This window comes from Maylandia zebra, linkage group LG9 (genome assembly GCF_041146795.1).
Source record: "Maylandia zebra isolate NMK-2024a linkage group LG9, Mzebra_GT3a, whole genome shotgun sequence".
NCBI lineage: Eukaryota > Metazoa > Chordata > Actinopteri > Cichliformes > Cichlidae > Maylandia > Maylandia zebra.
The window spans coordinates 31,352,055-31,369,527 of NC_135175.1; the positions used below are offsets into that span (position 1 = coordinate 31,352,055).

Here is a 17,473-nt window from a genome sequence, read left to right on the forward strand (position 1 = left end):
ATGAGAAATAGACACATTTCTAATAACATTAGACTGGTTTTGGATCTACTTGATTACTATGATTTGATATCTGACAATAGCTTCATTCTCTTCCTGGATTTTTAAAAGGCTTTTGATACAATTGAACATCCATTTATTTTCCAGTCTTTGGAAAAATTCAGCATTTTTCTGTAAAGCTTCAAAACCTTGCACACAAATGGCAATAGCTCAATTAAAATGACTAACGGCTCCACCCCGAGATTTGACCTGTTATACAAGGAATCACCATAGCTGATAAGGAGCTCATCATCAGCCAGCAAGCTGATGACACCACTCTTCTTGAAGAATGCAAATCAAATCCGTCCAGCCCATGGTGATCGATGCAGCAATTCTGTTCTGTACAGGAGAGACGTCACGGAGGAGATCGTCTGCAGTGATCAGGACACAGGACACAATGTGACGTAAAAAAACGTGCAAACTTGCACTAAAAAAATCTGTGAAACAGCGAGGTGGAAGATGAACCGCGTTATAGCGAGGGACCACTGTAATTTTGAAGGTCAGTCACAACATACCCTTCGTAAATACTTATGTACAGAAACCCTTACCGGCAATCATTCGTTTTTTGTGTGGCTTTTTTTCACGGTTTGTTAACATGCTGTGTAGGTGTGTACTTGACTAGCTGATATCAACATAACGTGGGAAACATCTGGTTTGACTATTCTTCACCTGTAATTTGAATGCTGAACATTTGCCTGTTTAAATCATAAGACCAGTCACTATACAGAGATGTGCTTCTGAATGTGGACGATGTGTCTTCTGCTGTAGTGATCCAGTTCTTCTTGTGTTGAGTGATGTAAACAACTGATCGATCTAAACTCTTTAAACGTCAAAATTGATCATTAGATTTTTTTATGACACAACAGTGGCGAGTGTTCCCACTTTCTGCTCTTTGTAACTTAACGTGATCTTTCCGTTTTCGAGCTTTGGACATGATTTTGGAGTATATCTTCGCAATAGCGATTGACCACAAGGTAAAGCTACCGGAAATGTACAACCCCACATCCGGTCTCAAACCAGGAAGTTAGCATTTTCTCGTGCACAGGGTCAATTGGTGGCTCAGCTGGTTAATAAAGAGGGAGTACGACTTACTTACAATGAATTCCTTACACCATATAATTTCCCATCAGTGTTTGGGAATTCTCAATGGTGCTTGGTGCCATACCCTCAGGTACTTTAATGTTATATAAAAACACTGACAGTTCAATATCTACCTCAGTCACTCTCCCTGATCCAGCTGAGTCAGCAGTGGGAAAAATCTGCTTTTCACAGGAACTTGGTAACAGCAATAAGAGAATACGTAGTTTATTCCAAGAAGATATCGTGTCTCTCCCATATATATAATATCTTACTGGAACCAACATGTTCCAGATATCACCTGGAAGACAGTCTGGATGATCCCATAAATATCTAATTGTAAACAAGGTGAAGGATATCTCATGTAAAATTCTTCATAAATGTTACCCTGCCAGTCACTATATGGTAACATTTAAAAGAGACATAAATACTAATTGAACTTTCTGTGGGGATCATCCAGAAACTGTAGCACATCTTTTTTGGTACTGTTCCTCTACACAGAGATTCTGGAAGAATTTAGCAGTTTTGTTATTGTCCATATTTTAAGGGAGTTTTCTTAATGATGGGAAAATGTTTTTATTCTGTTTCTTTAAGTTCACCAGGAAGAATGATAAATGTTTTTTATAATACATTTCTTAATACGTTTAGCTAAATTTTCTATCCATAAATGTAAGTTTATTAATAAAACACCACATTTCTGCTTTTTTATAAGGATATGGAATAGTACATACAATCAATATCAGACTCAACCAACAAAAAGGAGCAATATTTATATATGTTGATTTTTGCCCGTACTCATATAATAATTTTTTTTACCCCTGATTTTGTATGTTCATGTTCTGTTCTTTCTTAAACTTCATCTGTTTGTATGTTGTATACTTATTGTGTTTCAATAAAGTTCAATTTTTAAAAAGTACATTCTAAATGAAGCTTCAGACGTCACTAATCACGTGACTCTGGCCAAACGAATCAAGCCTCGACACGTGCTTCTGAAGCAGCGTGTTGATCTTTTTCACACACGCACCGGAGCGTCAGCTTCAAGCGGACCATTGCTACCTCTCACATCTAAAGGTAAGTGTCAAGGTAACTTTGAACTGAGTTCAGTCAATCTCGAGTTTTTTTAAGTTTTCTGTTGCTCTCTGTGAGAGGAGACCGTTAAAGGCGAGGCTCTCCAGAGTGTAGCAAAACAGGAAACAGCTGCTGGGTGTGTGTGCGTGTGTGCAAAAGAATAGATTAGAAGTGCAAGTGAGCCACGAGTAAAGAAAGGTCAAGTTTCGTGAGTTGTTTTTCTCACCACTGATCACGCGCTCAACACTCTACACATACTTGCATCACACGCGCGCTCTCGAGCATCAGTATTGTACAATTCTGGGCGTCACGTGAGTTGCAGGCGTTACCATATAACGGAAATCTCCATTGTTCTGTAGCTGAAGGCTTTTCAGTGAGTTTTTTGGACATCCTGATAATAATGAATTACAGTCGTTCAGCCTGGAAGTAATAAATGCATGAACTAGTTTTTCAGCGTCACTCTGAGACAGGATATTTCTAATTTTAGAGATGTTGCGCAAATGGAAGAAAGCAGTCTTACATATTTGTTTAATATGTGCGTTGAAGGACATGTCCTGGTCAAAAATGACTCCAAGGTTCCTCACAGTGTTACTGGAGGCCAAGGTAATGCCATCCAGAGTAAGAATCTGGTTAGATACCATATTTCTAAGCTTTTCAGGGCCGAGTACAATAACCTCAGTTTTATCTGAATTAAGAAGCAGAAAGTTAGCGGCCATCCAGGTCTTTATGTCTTTAAGACATTCCTGCAGTTAATCGACCTCTGTTGGGGTAGCGTTCAGATAGCTGCTCTGCTCTATGTTGGTACAGGGCATTGAAGATGATAACAGTGGGTGGATTATATTCTTAAACTTAGTTACAGCGCTTTCAGAAAGACATCTACTTTGATAAAGTCTACTCTCCACCGCTGTGTAATCAATTATTGTAAATGTTATCAGGAAATGATCAGACAGGAGAGGGTTTTCAGGAAACACTGTTAAATGTTCAGTTTCTATGCCATATGTTAAAACAAGATCTAGAGTGTGATTAAAGTGGTGGGTGGCTTCTTTTACATTTTGAGAGAAGCCAATTGAGTCTAATAACAGATTAAATGCCATGCTGAGGCTGTAATTTTTAGCATCTACATGGATGTTAAAATCACCCACAATAATTATTTTTATCTGAGCTCAGAACTAAATTAGATGTAAAGTCTGAGAAATCAGACAAACTCTGTGTAAGGCCCAGGTGGACGATAGATGATAACAAGTAAGACTGGTTTTACAGCTGGGGTGGACAATGTTAAGCATCAGGCTTTCAAATGAATTGAAAGTCTGTCTTGGTCTTTCATTAATTAATAGGCTAGTGTGAAAAATTGCTGCCACACCGCCCCCTCGGCCTGTGCTTCGAGATTTCTGGTAGTTAGAATGACTCGGGGGTGTTGATTCATTTAAACTAACATAATCATCCTGCTGCAACCAGGTTTCTGTAAGGCAGAGTAAATCAATTTGTTGATCAATTATTAAGTCATGTACTAACAGGGACTCTGAGGAGAGAGATCTAATATTTAATAATCCACATTTCACTGTTTTACTCTTTGGTTCAGAGGTGGATACTGTATTGTTCTTTCTTTGTAATTGTTTATGTTTAAGTTGTTTGTTGCTGGTTTTTAGTTTGTTTTTTGTCTTTTTGGAAGCTGACACAGTCTCTATGGAGATGGGGGGGGGGGGGGGTAGCAGGAGGAGAGAAGTTGCAGGGAGGCGTGTAAGACTGCAACTCTGCTTCCTGGTCCCAACTCTGGATAGTCATATTTTGGGGGGTTTAATAAATTTGTCCATATTTCTAGAAATGAGAGCTGCTCCATCCAAAGTGGGATGGATGCAGTCTCTCCTAACAAGATCAGGTTTCCTCCAGAAGGTTTGCCAATTATCTATGAAGCCCACATCATTTCTGGGACACCACTCAGACAGCCAGCAATTTAAGGAGAACATGCGGCTAAACATGTCACTCCTGGTCTGATTGGGGAGGGGACCAGAGAAAACTACAGAGTCCGACATTGTTTTGGCAAAGTTGCACACCGATTCAATATTGATTTTAGTGACCTCCGATTGGTGTAACCGGGTGTCATTACTGCCGACGTGAATTATGATCTTACTGAATTTATGTTTACCCTTAGCCAGCAGTTTTAAATTTCCTTCAATGTCGCCTGCTCTGGCCCCTGGAAGACAATTGACTATGGTTGCCGGTGTCTCTAGCTTCACATGTCTGAGAACAGAATCACCAATTACCAGAGTTCGACCCCCGGCGGGTGTGTCGCCGAGTGGGGGAAAACGGTTAGTTTAGGACTATGCTTCCTCCTCACCGTGACCCAGCCGCCCTCTTTCCCCAGCTACTTGGGGTCTGCCGGGGAACAGCTAGCGGGGCCTACGCTATCTTCGGCTGCACCAGCTACAGGGGCCTGGCTAGCTATGGGTGAATGAAGGGTGCGAAGCCTCCTGAGTCTCCAATTCAGTAATCCTGGCCTCCAGCGCTGCAAATATGCTACATTTGTTACAGATATCATTACTGCTAAAGGAGGCCGAGGAGTAACTAAACATCTGACACAATGAGCAAGAAAGTGCAGGAGGGACAGGTGAAGTAGCCATGGTGCTAACGAGTCGGCTACGAGCTAAGCTAGCGAAACAGTACAGAGAAAGTGAGTGAATACTTTGGCTATGAATTAGGTAGTGAGTACACAGAAAGTGTGCTTCGCATGAAGCACGTGAAGATTATACTATGAAAAAGAATGTATTTAAAAGTTGTTAATTAAATTGCTAAGCAAATAAGCTACTCAGAAACACCACTGTGTTTGAGCAGGAACAGGAAGTGATACTCTACCGTAGAGCGAGCGAACACCAAGTGACAGCGCCACCAAGAGTCTTATCGTTGCAAATCAGTGTGTCGGCCCACTGGGCATTTGATTCCAATAACAGGCCTCAGTCTCTCCTGCTACTGGTCTGCCATACTGCTAAATTTGGTATCGGTGCTCAAACCTTTTGTGTCTGTTTGCCCACTTGGGGAAGCAAAATTCTTTTGTTTTTTGTGGTCAGATGAACATATGAGACACTTTGACTCTTCAGTGCAGTGTGGAGCCTAACAAAGATCTGTTTTGTGTCCCAGCTGATCAGCAGGAGGAGAAGAGTCTGACGGAGCAGCAGAGGAACATTTTCAGCTACTTGGACTCAGCTCAGCCACTACAGAGAAAACAATGAGCTCAACACAGAAGGTGACAGACAGAGCAGGGCGATATGACCAAAAATATTTATCACGATATACATTTGAAAATTTGCGATAACAATATAGCTGACGATATAATTGATGCAAGACAAAATACTTTACAACTCCACAACTTTATTAGTGCAAAAAAAAAAACCCCATCAATGTATTTGGACTTAAAGAACTATGGGCTCAAAATGTGGTCATAAATATTTTGTACTTGTAAAAAAGATTTGTATGTGTAAAAAGAATTTGTGTGTGCGTAAAAAAGATTTGTGTGCGGACTTAGAAAAAAAAACCCTGCAAGTTACAAATGCGGATTTTGACCCTATTTTTCTTCCTTTCATCTGATTGGATTGTTACATTTGTGATTGACCAATCAGATGAAAGGAAGAAAAATAGGGTCAAAATCCGCACTTGTAACTTGCAGGGTTTTTTTTTTCTAAGTCCGCACACAAATCTTTTTTACGCACGCACAAATCTTTTTTTACGCACACACAATTTCTTTTTTACAAGTACAAAATATTTATGACCACATTTTGAGCCCGTAAACAAGCAGCTTTTTTTTTTTAATGTGTATTAAAATTTAACAGTGCAAATGCAAATGTCAGCCAATTTCCTCTGGAAAATCCTTTTGGTTAAACTGTCAGCAAGCAATTTGCATTTGCACTGTTAAATTTTTATATAACTTTAATGCACATAAAAAACAGCTGCTTGTTTAAGTGAAAATATATTGATGGATTTTTTTGCACTAATAAAGTTGTGGAGTTGTAAAGTATTTTGTCTCGCCTCAATTATATCGTCAGTTATATTGTTATCGCAAATTTTCAAATGTATATCGTGATAAATATTTTTGGTCATATCGCCCTGCTCTACTTTCATGTGTTACTGTTTAGGCTTAAATTGGTTTGATGTTTGGTGCCTTTTTCTTAATGTAAAAAAAAACCCTTAGGTTACAATCAGACATTTTTCTTGCATTTGATTTGATAAATTTTGATCTTTTGATTGATAAACTAAAATGTTATGGATTTTCACCAGCTGCTTTGTGCTGGAAAAAAATTATTTGGACAGAAGATAGCAGAAGGTTTATTGTAATGGTTGATAGGTTTGTAGCTTGAACCTATCCGCTGGAACGTTGAGGACAATATAATTACACTGCAAAGCAAGACACAAGTAGGCAAAGTTCTTCATGGTACTCGTGCACGGGAGAGACCGGACAAACGCCGTTCCTTCGCTTGACCCCAGTTGCTCTCGCCCACTCTCCCGTACCACTGTTCTTTTATTGAGGTTACATGAATATGCATCAGTTCATTAACATATGACGTCTACATACACACAAAGAGTACCTTGCCTGTGTGTGTGTGTGTGTGTGTGTGTGTGTGTGTGTGTGTGTGTGTGTGTGTGTGTGTGTGTGTGATCCAGATGTGACCCTGTGAAGACTCCCCAAAGCTGGTGCCAGGAGTCTAGCGGTCCATCTGAACAAAAGGCTCTTATACTTAAACAGATATACGTGTGCTTGCTATACCATAAATCAATAAGAAAAGATACGACCTCTCCTAGGAGGTGTGATCTACGCCGGAACACTCTGTAGAGGGAGTGAACGCACTCCCCCTTCATGCTACACAGAGCTGTTACAGACCTCCTAGGATGAGACATTCTTTCAATCTACAAATGATTATACACCTCTAAGCATATATGGTTAAATATTTCTAAGCATAAATGACAATCAACAATACAAATCTAACAATGGTTATTTCTCAGTTATGAACTGCGGTTTACCCCAAGGCAGCTGCCTCGCTCCACTTCTCTATTCAGTTTTCACTGATGATCTGCAATATGTCTTGGCTTAATCTTGGGTATGCCAATGATTCCACCTTGTTTTATTCAGCCAGTGACAATTCTGAACTGATCAGCGTGTCACAACAAAATTTGCTGAATGTGTTTGACTGGATAAGTAAAAACAACATGATTTTAAATGTATCTAAATCCAAATCTATGTTAATTAGAAGCAGATTAGTCAACAGCCCACAACTGAGTCTTTCCATAGCCAGTGTTAGAACACGTCACCCAGATGAAACTACTCGGCATTACCATAAATCACCACCTTTCATGGTCTCAGCACATCGATTGTTTTTAAGAAAATGGGACAAGGCATAGCTATGGCTATGAAATGCTCTTTCTGTATCACTTCAATTATGAAAGATGTCATTAATGCACTAGTAATGTCTCATCTGGAGTATTGTTCAATCATTTGGTCAGCAGCTAATAAGACAGATCTTAACAGACTTCAGTTAGTCCAGAATAAAGCATACAGATTAGTGTTAAGATGTTCATACTATAATAATATTGATAAAATGTATTATCAACTTTCTTGGCTTCCTGTACAGACTAAAATATTCTATGGCTTACTTGTATTTATAAAGAAAGCAATTCTCTTAAACACACCACATTTATTTCTGCTCAGCTGCAGTATCCAGATGAAATACATAATCATATTACACAGTTTTCAACAAACTGCAATTTAGTAAATGCTCGAGTTAAAAGTAACTTTTTGTAAAACTGTTACATTTAGAGCAACTTTTAAGTGGAATAAATTGCCTTATAAAATTAGAGAATTATTCAAACTATTCAAAACTTCAATGAACACTTAACTATGGAAGCCCATTTCCGCCACTAAAAAAAAAAAAGGATCCATAACTCAAAATTTCAAGTTACTTTTCTCAAAATTTTGAGTTATTAACTCGAAATTTCGAGTTAGCGCTGCCAATCAGTAATATATGTGAATGACGTCATTTCCTCGTTACCCGGAAGCTGAAGCCCTCAGCTACAAATGCTACAACTAAGCTTACATCCAGTCGTGAATGCACAGATTGCTGAGTGTTTTCAGCCTGGCTTCACAAATGATGAAATCCCTGTGTTATTAGCTGAATCACATGGTGTTACTATCAGCAAACGTACTCGCGAAAGCGCCAATTTGTTGGGATCCGTTTTTGAGTGCACGTTCCTCTGCCATGTGCTTCCGGGTAACAAGAAAGCGACCTCATTCACCTATATTTTTGATTGGCAGGGCTAACTCGAAGTTTCGAGTTACTTTTCTCAAAATTTCGAGTTATATTTCTCAAAATTTCAACTTATGGATACTAGCTGTTTTGTTTTTATTTAGTGGCGGAAACGGGCTTCCATACTTAAAAGCCGATTCACAGAGCTTTTAGTTGTTGTAAATATTGTAAGAGATGATTTGTTTTTGAAATTTGTGTAATGTGCCTGAATGTTATTGATATTATTATTATATTGTTATTATTGATTGCTTATATTTTAACAATTGTGAAACCTCACTGTGGATGTAAGAGCCAAATTATGCGGATATCTTGAATCCACTTTATTGTATAATATTTTATGTGATTGTATTTGACGGAAGATGAGCAACATCTGTTGTGGAAGCTAATGGGGTTCTTTTTAAATAAACAAAAATACGATTTAATATCACTGAATAATTATGTATAAATCTATAAAAATTAAAGAAATATGTAATAGGAAACTACACTATAATATAAATTATAAAATAATATAAAAGTGTGTGTGCATGTGCGCGTGCAATCACGAGGGATGGGCATGATTTTAGTGTTTGAACAGTCATGAATTATTTTTAACAGCAGGTTGGATGTAATGTGTTAGAACTACCAGCAGGTGGGGATAAGAGACCTTTAAGGTGTTTGGTGCCACACTCCACCTTCAGGTTTAAAACTAGTGTTAATGGAGGGAGTTTGAAGGTTGAGTTTGTTCCACGACTGCATTTCACTCACTGCCTCTGTTTGTATCTCTGTCACTGCAGGACCAACATGGAGCGAGAAGTCAGCGCTCTCAGGAGGCCGACAAACCTCACAGAAGAAAGAGAGAGAAAAAACACACCTGTGACGAGTGTGGGAAGGGTTTTACTGAGAAGGGTCATCTAAAACAGCATCAGGTCATCCACACTGGAGAGAGACCGTTCAGCTGTGACTTGTGTGGAAAGTCTTTTTCCTGGAAGGTTGCTCTAAAACAACACCAACTCATCCACAGTGGAGTTAAAGCGTACAGCTGTGATCAGTGTGGCAGAGCTTTTACTCGCAGTAGCAGCTTACAGAGTCATCTAGTTACCCACTCTGGAATTAAGGCATACAGCTGTGACATCTGTGGAAAAACTTTCAGCCAGAGAGGGCACCGAAATAGACACCTACGCATTCACACCAGACATGATGTGTACAGCTGTGAACAGTGTGGAAAACAGTTTGTAACTTACACACAGTTACAACAACACATGTTTAGCCACACGGATGAGAGACCTTATAAATGTGACCTGTGTGAGAAGACTTTTAAAGCTCCACATTACCTGAGAGAACACCAACAGATCCACACCAGAAAGAGACTCTACAAGTGCAGTTACTGTGAGGTATGTATTTATATTGTTATCTTGTCATTTTAGCCTGACTGTTTGGAACAACTCTGCTCATTAAACTGTGTTAGCATGTTAGCAATTCTACTGCATGGAAAAGCAGCTCTGAGTGATTATTCAGATTTTCATGTCAGTTATGATTTTAGTATTACTGTAGTATTATGGTGGTAGTATTGTAGTTATTGCAGCCCAGTAAACTGAGTGTGTTAACTGAAACAGTCAAATGTAATTGGACGTCTGCAGAGATGCTCTTTATTTCAGGTGACGTTCAGGATAAAAATGTTGAAGGACTGACTTACACTGTCTTTGTGTCTTTGTTTAGAAGCAGAGCGACACAGATGGATCCAGTTCTCAACCCTGTCATCACCGTGGTGGTGGGAAAGACTTTCGTTGTGACCTCTGTGGAAAAACTTTCAGTCGGCAAAAGACCCTAAAAAGACATCAACGTAGACACACTGGAGACAAACTGCAATACTGCAAAGAATGTGGGAGAAGCTTCACCACACCAGGTGACTTAAAACGACATGAACTGATTCACAGTGGGGTTAAAAAGCACCTCTGTGATCAGTGTGGGTCATCCTTCACCACTACAAATAAGCTTAAAAGACACAAACGAGTCCACACAGGAGAGAAACCATACAAGTGCAGACACTGTGACAGAAGCTTCTCAGATTCAGGTCATCGTAACAGGCATGAACATACACACATGGAAGGAAACTACAGCTGTGACCAGTGTGACAAGAGCTTCAGGAATCTCAGTTCATACTCCAAACACAAACGATCCCACGTTACTAATAAACTGTTTCACTGTTACCAATGTGCCCAAACATTCACCTCATTGTCTGCTCTGTGCAAACATCAGCGTGATCACTCAGGGCTGAAATCACTCCCATCACTGGATCACAGTGAATCTGAAGAGACAGAAAGATCCTCTGGTTTCAGTGTCAGACTCAAAAAGCTTGAGATCAGGCTCCACAGAGTTCAGATAGAATCATTTAAACTTGTGTTGAACTGAACTGGTTGCTGGGCTGAACTTCTACATAATACAGATTTACATGGGATCTTATTTTCTGTCGTTTTACTGAGTCAGTTTTGTCCTTTTTTCTCTGTCCTGGTTTTGCTCGTCTGTAAATAATTGAAACTCAGTCAAATAGTTCATTGTTCTCCAGCAAAACGTTTTGGAACCTCATGTTTAACCTTTAAACTCTGACATGTTTTAGCACACAAGGCTTCATCGGGGAGTTCACTCATGATTGGACCATGAGAATAAAGGTTTTTAGTTCTTTCAAAGAGAGTCTTGGAGGTGTTTGATGTTTCTGTTTTTTCTACAGAAAGGAAGAAACTATTTTTCTTGCTTTGTGTAGTGTGGAAGTTTTTAATGTTTCTTTCATCTGTGATGTTCTTGATGTAACTAACAGTGAAGTGTTCCAATGTTTTTCTTCTGTTTATATTTGTAAGTTTCCTTTAATTGTGGAACTTTGTTTTGTAATTGGTGGTAGCGGAAGTAACGTGCAGCACGGACTGAGTTTGTGGTGACACTAGAGCAGAGAAGCATGGCGCTCTGTGAGTTCAGCTGCATCGTCCTACTGCTTTAAACTGGACTTAAGTTTTAAAGAACACATAAGTTAAGTTAAATTAAACCCAATTGTGGACTCACCGTTGAGAGGAGTAGCGGCTCGCGCGAAGAACGGACTTTCTCCCGTTTGGCTACAGCAGGCAATGAGGTGTGTTCAGGGTGCCTCTGTTAATTTCAGTTTCAATGAAAGTGCCATAAAAGGGCATTTATGTGTCTATACCTTTATTGTTTGGATTTACTGTGATAAGAGTTATTGTAAACATGTTGCTTATTGCAATTGTTTTCTTTGGGTAGTTCTCACGATGATGATGATGATGACGACGCTGAGTGATCTTGTCGCCGAACATTGAATAAATCATCTGTAAACAAGAACTTGTCCGCGTGGTGGCTAACGGGAGCTACACTTGAATGTGTTGACATGAAGATGGTACAAATAAACTGTCCTTTTAGCTTTAGCTCCTAATTTATTCATTATTTGTGGATGTAGCACAGCAGCAGTGTCTTGATTAACACATGGAGGGCTCGGGATCTGATGGTGTCATCTCCCTAATTTGCCCACTGCGTAAATCTCACTCTTTGCCAAGAAATTGAAATAAATCTTGTTTCCCTGCTGGATAGTGATCCACTGTAACTCTGCTCCTCCTTCCTATTTAGGATTTCTGTGACTGAAGTAAAATTCCCTCCATCCATCACTTATCCCAGCTAACCCAAAGTAAAATAAAGTTTTGCTCATCTTAAAAAAGCATTACAATAATGGGCATTACCAATGCAAACTGAATAATACAGAAGATGAAAGAAGAGACTTTGATCAGTTAATAAAGCTCATGATCTTGATTCATTGTGGCTGCTACACAGATACTTCTGGGTCACTTCTCTCAGTTAGGAACCTTCCTCACCAAAACTGACTGTTGGACCACACCCCTGGTTTCATGAGAAATTGTTTCAGCCATGATTTCTCTTCCTGTATTTCAGAGTAAAGACTGAAGTGACAAATGGAAACATGTTTAAAAAACGCAATGTGAGAGAGACGTTGAGGTCCTTAGAAGTTACCCTGGGTTTTTCTGTCACCCTGCTAGATGTTACACACCTTGTTATTGGACTGATTTCTACTGCTGGACTACTCCTGGGGAGAGTAACAATACTCTTACTAATTAGCTCCCTTTCACACCTTTGGGGATATTTATTTTTGTGCTTGCAGCGCTGTGAGCCAGAACAGCGAGAGAAAAATCTGCAACAGCGACGAGCCGAATGCTTAAGTGAATCCCAGCAGCTGCACATGTGCTACGCTGATTTAGAGGATATCTTTGCTCTGGATTTATATTTATACTTTTTCATTTCTATATGATTCTTCTTGCATCTAAACAAAGATGATTCAATTTGCTAAATTTTGATGGCTCTTCGTGCTCGGGTGTAAATGAGACGTAATATTTGCTCTTGGTTTGTTTCTCCTGTACAGAACCTTGCAGTACAACAGAAACCTAAAAACATTATTTGTAGTTGTTATTCTTAGTTGTTCTGCTGCCTAAATACCACAGGGTGTAATTATGAAGTTATTGAGCTGCACATACTTTACGACCTGCTTAAGTTCGAGGTCACAGCGTCTGTAGAGCAGCTGGAACATAATGAAGTCTACAAGGTTAAAGTTTTATCTTCACTTGTTGTTCTCTCTGCTGCTTGGTTTGATGGATCTGAGAGCTTTTGTTTTTATTACTGTTATTATAATTATCATTAATATCTTTAAAAGCTTTAAAATAGTGTTTGTGTTTGAAAAATGGATTTCAGAATTGAACAGAAACATCTGTCATAAAAATCGCCCAAAGGCACAGAGACAAACTCAAAGGATGCAACCTGTAACTTTCTCTTCCTTCATGTCAGCACCATCATCGATTATTTATAGTAAATGCATATAGCAACAGTAACACTTTAGTTTGGATTTCATGATTTCTGTAATTGGAAAATATTATTTTGTTTAAAGACAGAAGTGACTGTGTAGTTGCAACATTAAAGTGAAATATTTAATAGTCTAATAACAGATTATGTGTTGAAGCTGTCGTTTCAGGAGGAGAGAAGCTGCAGAGAGGCGTGTAAGACTGCAACTCTGCTTCCTGGTCCCAGCTCTGGATAGTCATATTTTAGGGGGTTTAATAAATGTGTCCATATTTCTAGAAAGGAGAGCTGCTCCATCCAAAGTGGGATCGATGACGTCTCTCCTAACAAGACCAGGTTTCCTCCAGAAGATTTGCCAATCATCTATGAAGCCCACATCGTTTCTTGGACACCACTCAGACAGCCAGCAACTTAAGGAGAACATGTGGCTAAACATGTCACTCCTGGGCTGTATCCCAGTTCAGGGTCTGCAGCCTTAAAGGCTGCGTTTTAAGGCCGATTACGTCACAGCATCGCGACGAAGGCTGTTCCAATTCAAAGGCTGCTCGAAATGCGGCCCTCAAATGTGTCCTTCATTTCCCTGAATTTTAAAGATGTGTCGGTGTAGACTTCGTGGCCCAACATATCCCAGATTGCATAGCGCGGCGGTGGGTGTGGATAATTTTGCCGAAAAAAACGGTGGAAGCGGAGCGGCCAAAGAGTAAACGTTTAAAAGTAAGTACTGTTATGATGTCTCAACAGGACCTGGAAAAACTAGTCCATGCATTCATTTTTAGTAGGCTTGATTACTGCAACAGCATCTTTACAGGTCTACCTAAAAAATCAGTCAGACAACTGCAGCTCATTCAGAACTCTGCTGCTCGAGTCCTCACTAAGACCAAAAAAGTGGACCACACCAGTCCAGCTCTGAGGTCTTTACTCTGGCTGCCTGTCCGTCAGAGGATAGACTTTGAAGTTCTGATGCTGGTCTATAAAGCTCTGAATGGTTTAGGACCAAAATACTAGTGATGGTGATATAAAGCCCCGTGATGAACTGAAGCTTTCATCCAACTGGTCGACTCATGGTTCGAAGCATTGTGATGATTCATTTGCTCTACTTCGCCATCAAGTGGACGATTCAAGTGAAACAAGCTCTGTGATTATAATGATGTGACGTGTAAACCGCTAAACTGAATAAATAAATTGTTTTCATGATTATTTATCCCGAATATTGTCTCAGTATGTCTGATACAAAAGAGAAAGTGGAACCTATCAGGACAGAGTTTTGGTATGATTGTGTAACTGTTAGAGCTGGGTATCGTCACTGATTTCTAGAATCGATTCGATCCGATCTGGGTAAATTTTTCCTCAGACAGTCAGAAATGTTATAATTCAGATCACGGATCAGTACATTTCCATATTTTTATATCTATAAAAAGAAAGATGAGATTTGCGAGACTTTATCAAAGGTGTAAGCATCACAGCAGATGCCTTTGTATCAAAGTAGCTGAGGCTAAAACAGAAAAACGATTTTATAAAAATATTCTGCAGTAGATCAAAAACGAAAGAAAACCATTAATCAACATATGAACATTACCTGATGCTGCTGAAGTGAAGCAGAGAAAAGTTACAGAGGTTTAGAGACACGGCTAAGCGTTTTGCATTTTGCATAATTTTAAAAAGTTTACATTTGTTCAGTAGCCTACTGAACAGCAGAAATTAGGTTTTCTTTTTGGAAGTAAGTAAAAGGGAAAAAAAACAGCGACCGACAGCGCTGTAAACAACGGTAGACAGCAAATCCAGCATGTCCAAATTAACACTTTCGGATTTGATTTCAACACTATTAAAGTGTCTATATGGGTCCACACCAGAGAGTGTTAATTTAACTCTTTTTGGAGAGTTGGTACGTTAACTCTGATTTAGTGTTAAACACCAAATCTGTCTGGAGTTGATCATTTAACACTGGGTGTTAAGAGTTTATATATTAACTCTCAAAGAGTATTTTAGTTTAACTACGTAAGAGTTATCTTCTAATTCATTCTAAAAAGCGGGAATTTTACTGTTCTGAACTTCTAGAAATTTCTTTTGGAAATAAACATTTACTAAAAAGATGCAATGGTTTTTGAAAAACATTTATTCTGAACTGTGCACCACAATATCAAAACATTTTCTGAAAGATGTAACAGTATACATGTTCTCACTTTCATTAGAATTTTGTTTATCAAAAGGTCTGACATAGGCAAGCTGGTAAATGCAAATAACAGCATTCTCATCACTTATTTCTTCAATACAATATGCATGTCCTTCATTCATCCCTTTGTGGAACTTCAACGCACTTCTGCTCTCCCTCATATTCCATCTTCACAAGCATATCCTGTGCGGAGATTGAATAAAAAATTAGTTGACACTAATTAATGGCACAAATAATCCAGTAAACAATTGCAGCACAGTAAAAAAAAAAAGAAAAGGAATCCTCTTTGAGCCATTACTTGTGTAAAGTATTTTCCCAAAAGACAAAGACACAGGCAACAGGTAATACTGAATTAAATGTAAAACCTCAACCTTTTTCATTTTTACCCAAACCGTGTGCACAAAACTCTGGAGGGATCTATGCTAACGTAGAATCCAGTCAGGACGTCTGCTACTGCTGTTTGCTCGTTTTTTTTTATGGGCGATCGTTTTCAGGCTTCAAGTAGCACCATTATACCAACATTTCACATTCTAGACATTGTTTTAGGTGTATTTGACCAAAAGTTTGACTGAAAATTCACATGCAAGCTTTTTTTCAAGGCTGTGGTATTTGCCCGCAAACAATACCTTTCAGCTAGCTAAAACAGAATATTATGCTATCACCGAGCAACATGGCTACTGCCTTCCACACAGCTTTGTCTCAACTCCAAAGAGCCACAGAAGTAAAAGCTCATAATAATAATTGAAACAATCTTTGAAAAAATGACTTACCAAGCATGGCAAACAACTCGAATATGTAGAGCAAAATGTTCTGAAACGGCTTCACTTCAGCTTCGATTGAAGCCGTGCTGGGGGCGGAGTCTGTGAATTTACTCTGTTGGTGTCATAGCCCCTCTAGGAGTTCAGAGTTAAGAGGTCAAGAGTTAATGTTTCCATTGTAACACCTCCAGATTTGACATAGAAACACTCATTTTTAACACTCGATTTTAACTACTATCATTTTACACCTCAGAGTTACATTAAAAGAATGTGACTCTGCTTAGAGTAAAATTAACTCTACTTTTGCAAGAAGACTATTAACACCAAAACATTTAACACTTTTGAATTTGCTGTGTAGACTTGTGCATAACAAGCAAGTGAATAATGCAGAAAACAGATTTTTAGACGGGAAACTGTTCTTGGAGTACAGAGAGAGACCACGAGCTGTGCATGAAGTGTGATTTTATCGTGGTGGAAGCAAAATAGCAAAAGTCAGAGGGAATTCATGGCTATGTTTATGTGAAGCGTAGTTTGGATCTTCTTTTGCTGCTGGTTCAGTCAATATTGTTTGGAGAGGTAAAACCTACAGCTTCAGAATCAGTGCAAAAAGGGCGTAAAACACAAGGCCCGCCGACAGATCAGAACCAGCGAGCTGTCGGATTTCGGCCCTAACCGTGTCCGTGCCGTAGGGTGAGAAAGGCCACATCTCACTGATTCTGATGTGTCGGCGGGTCCGCGCTTTGTGTTTACGTCTTTATGCATAATAGCCTACGTGTATCTGCTGTCATTTACTGTTTTAGCTGTTTGGTGGTTGTTGAAATTTAGTGAGGTTTAACCTGAGATTCTGGCGTTTGGGGCAAAATAAATTTATATTAAAAATCGATTCAGGATTTTAATGAATCAATATCACGTTATCCAAGCTAGAATCGATTTTAATCGATAATCAAAACCCACCCCTAGTAACTGTGTAATCATGCTTATGTACATCTGGATAATGACACAAACTGTGTGGCGCTCCACTTTTTAATAAACTAAAAGACATTATAGGATCTGTAGTGTTGTTTATTTATATTATGGTACTTATCATTTGTGATATTTATTACTGTGTACATACTTTATTAGAAGAGAAAAAAAATCTCTTCCTTGCTGGTTCCATCGAAGAAGAAATGCTCAAGTAACTGTGTAGCACGTAGGTAATCCAATTCCACAACACAGCGTGATGAGGGAATCAGCTGTGTTTT

General features: G+C 39.0%; 1 protein-coding gene across 2 annotated transcripts; it reads left to right on the plus strand.

Moving 5' to 3' along the window:
* Nucleotides 1-2,073: 2,073 nt before the first annotated feature.
* On the plus strand, nt 2,074-14,505 carry LOC143420339 (uncharacterized). Of its 2 annotated transcripts, XM_076888329.1 has the most exons (4): nt 2,074-2,184; nt 5,314-5,419; nt 9,242-9,838; nt 10,164-14,505. In XM_076888329.1, exons 2-4 carry the CDS (start codon nt 5,402-5,404, stop codon nt 10,854-10,856), a joined length of 1,308 nt encoding a protein of 435 aa, XP_076744444.1. In that variant the 5' UTR covers nt 2,074-2,184; nt 5,314-5,401; the 3' UTR covers nt 10,857-14,505. The 2 variants fall into 2 exon arrangements, with proteins under 2 accessions (XP_076744444.1, XP_076744445.1); XM_076888330.1 differs by lacking the exon at nt 2,074-2,184 and having other exon boundaries at nt 4,541-5,419.
* The last annotated feature ends 2,968 nt before the right edge of the window (nt 14,506-17,473 follow it).

Excerpts from the sequence above, each read along its gene's own strand:
- LOC143420339 (XM_076888329.1), top strand. Across the intron at positions 9,839-10,163 it reads ACAAGTGCAGTTACTGTGAG|AAGCAGAGCGACACAGATGG; the intron begins GTATGTATTTAT and ends GTCTTTGTTTAG.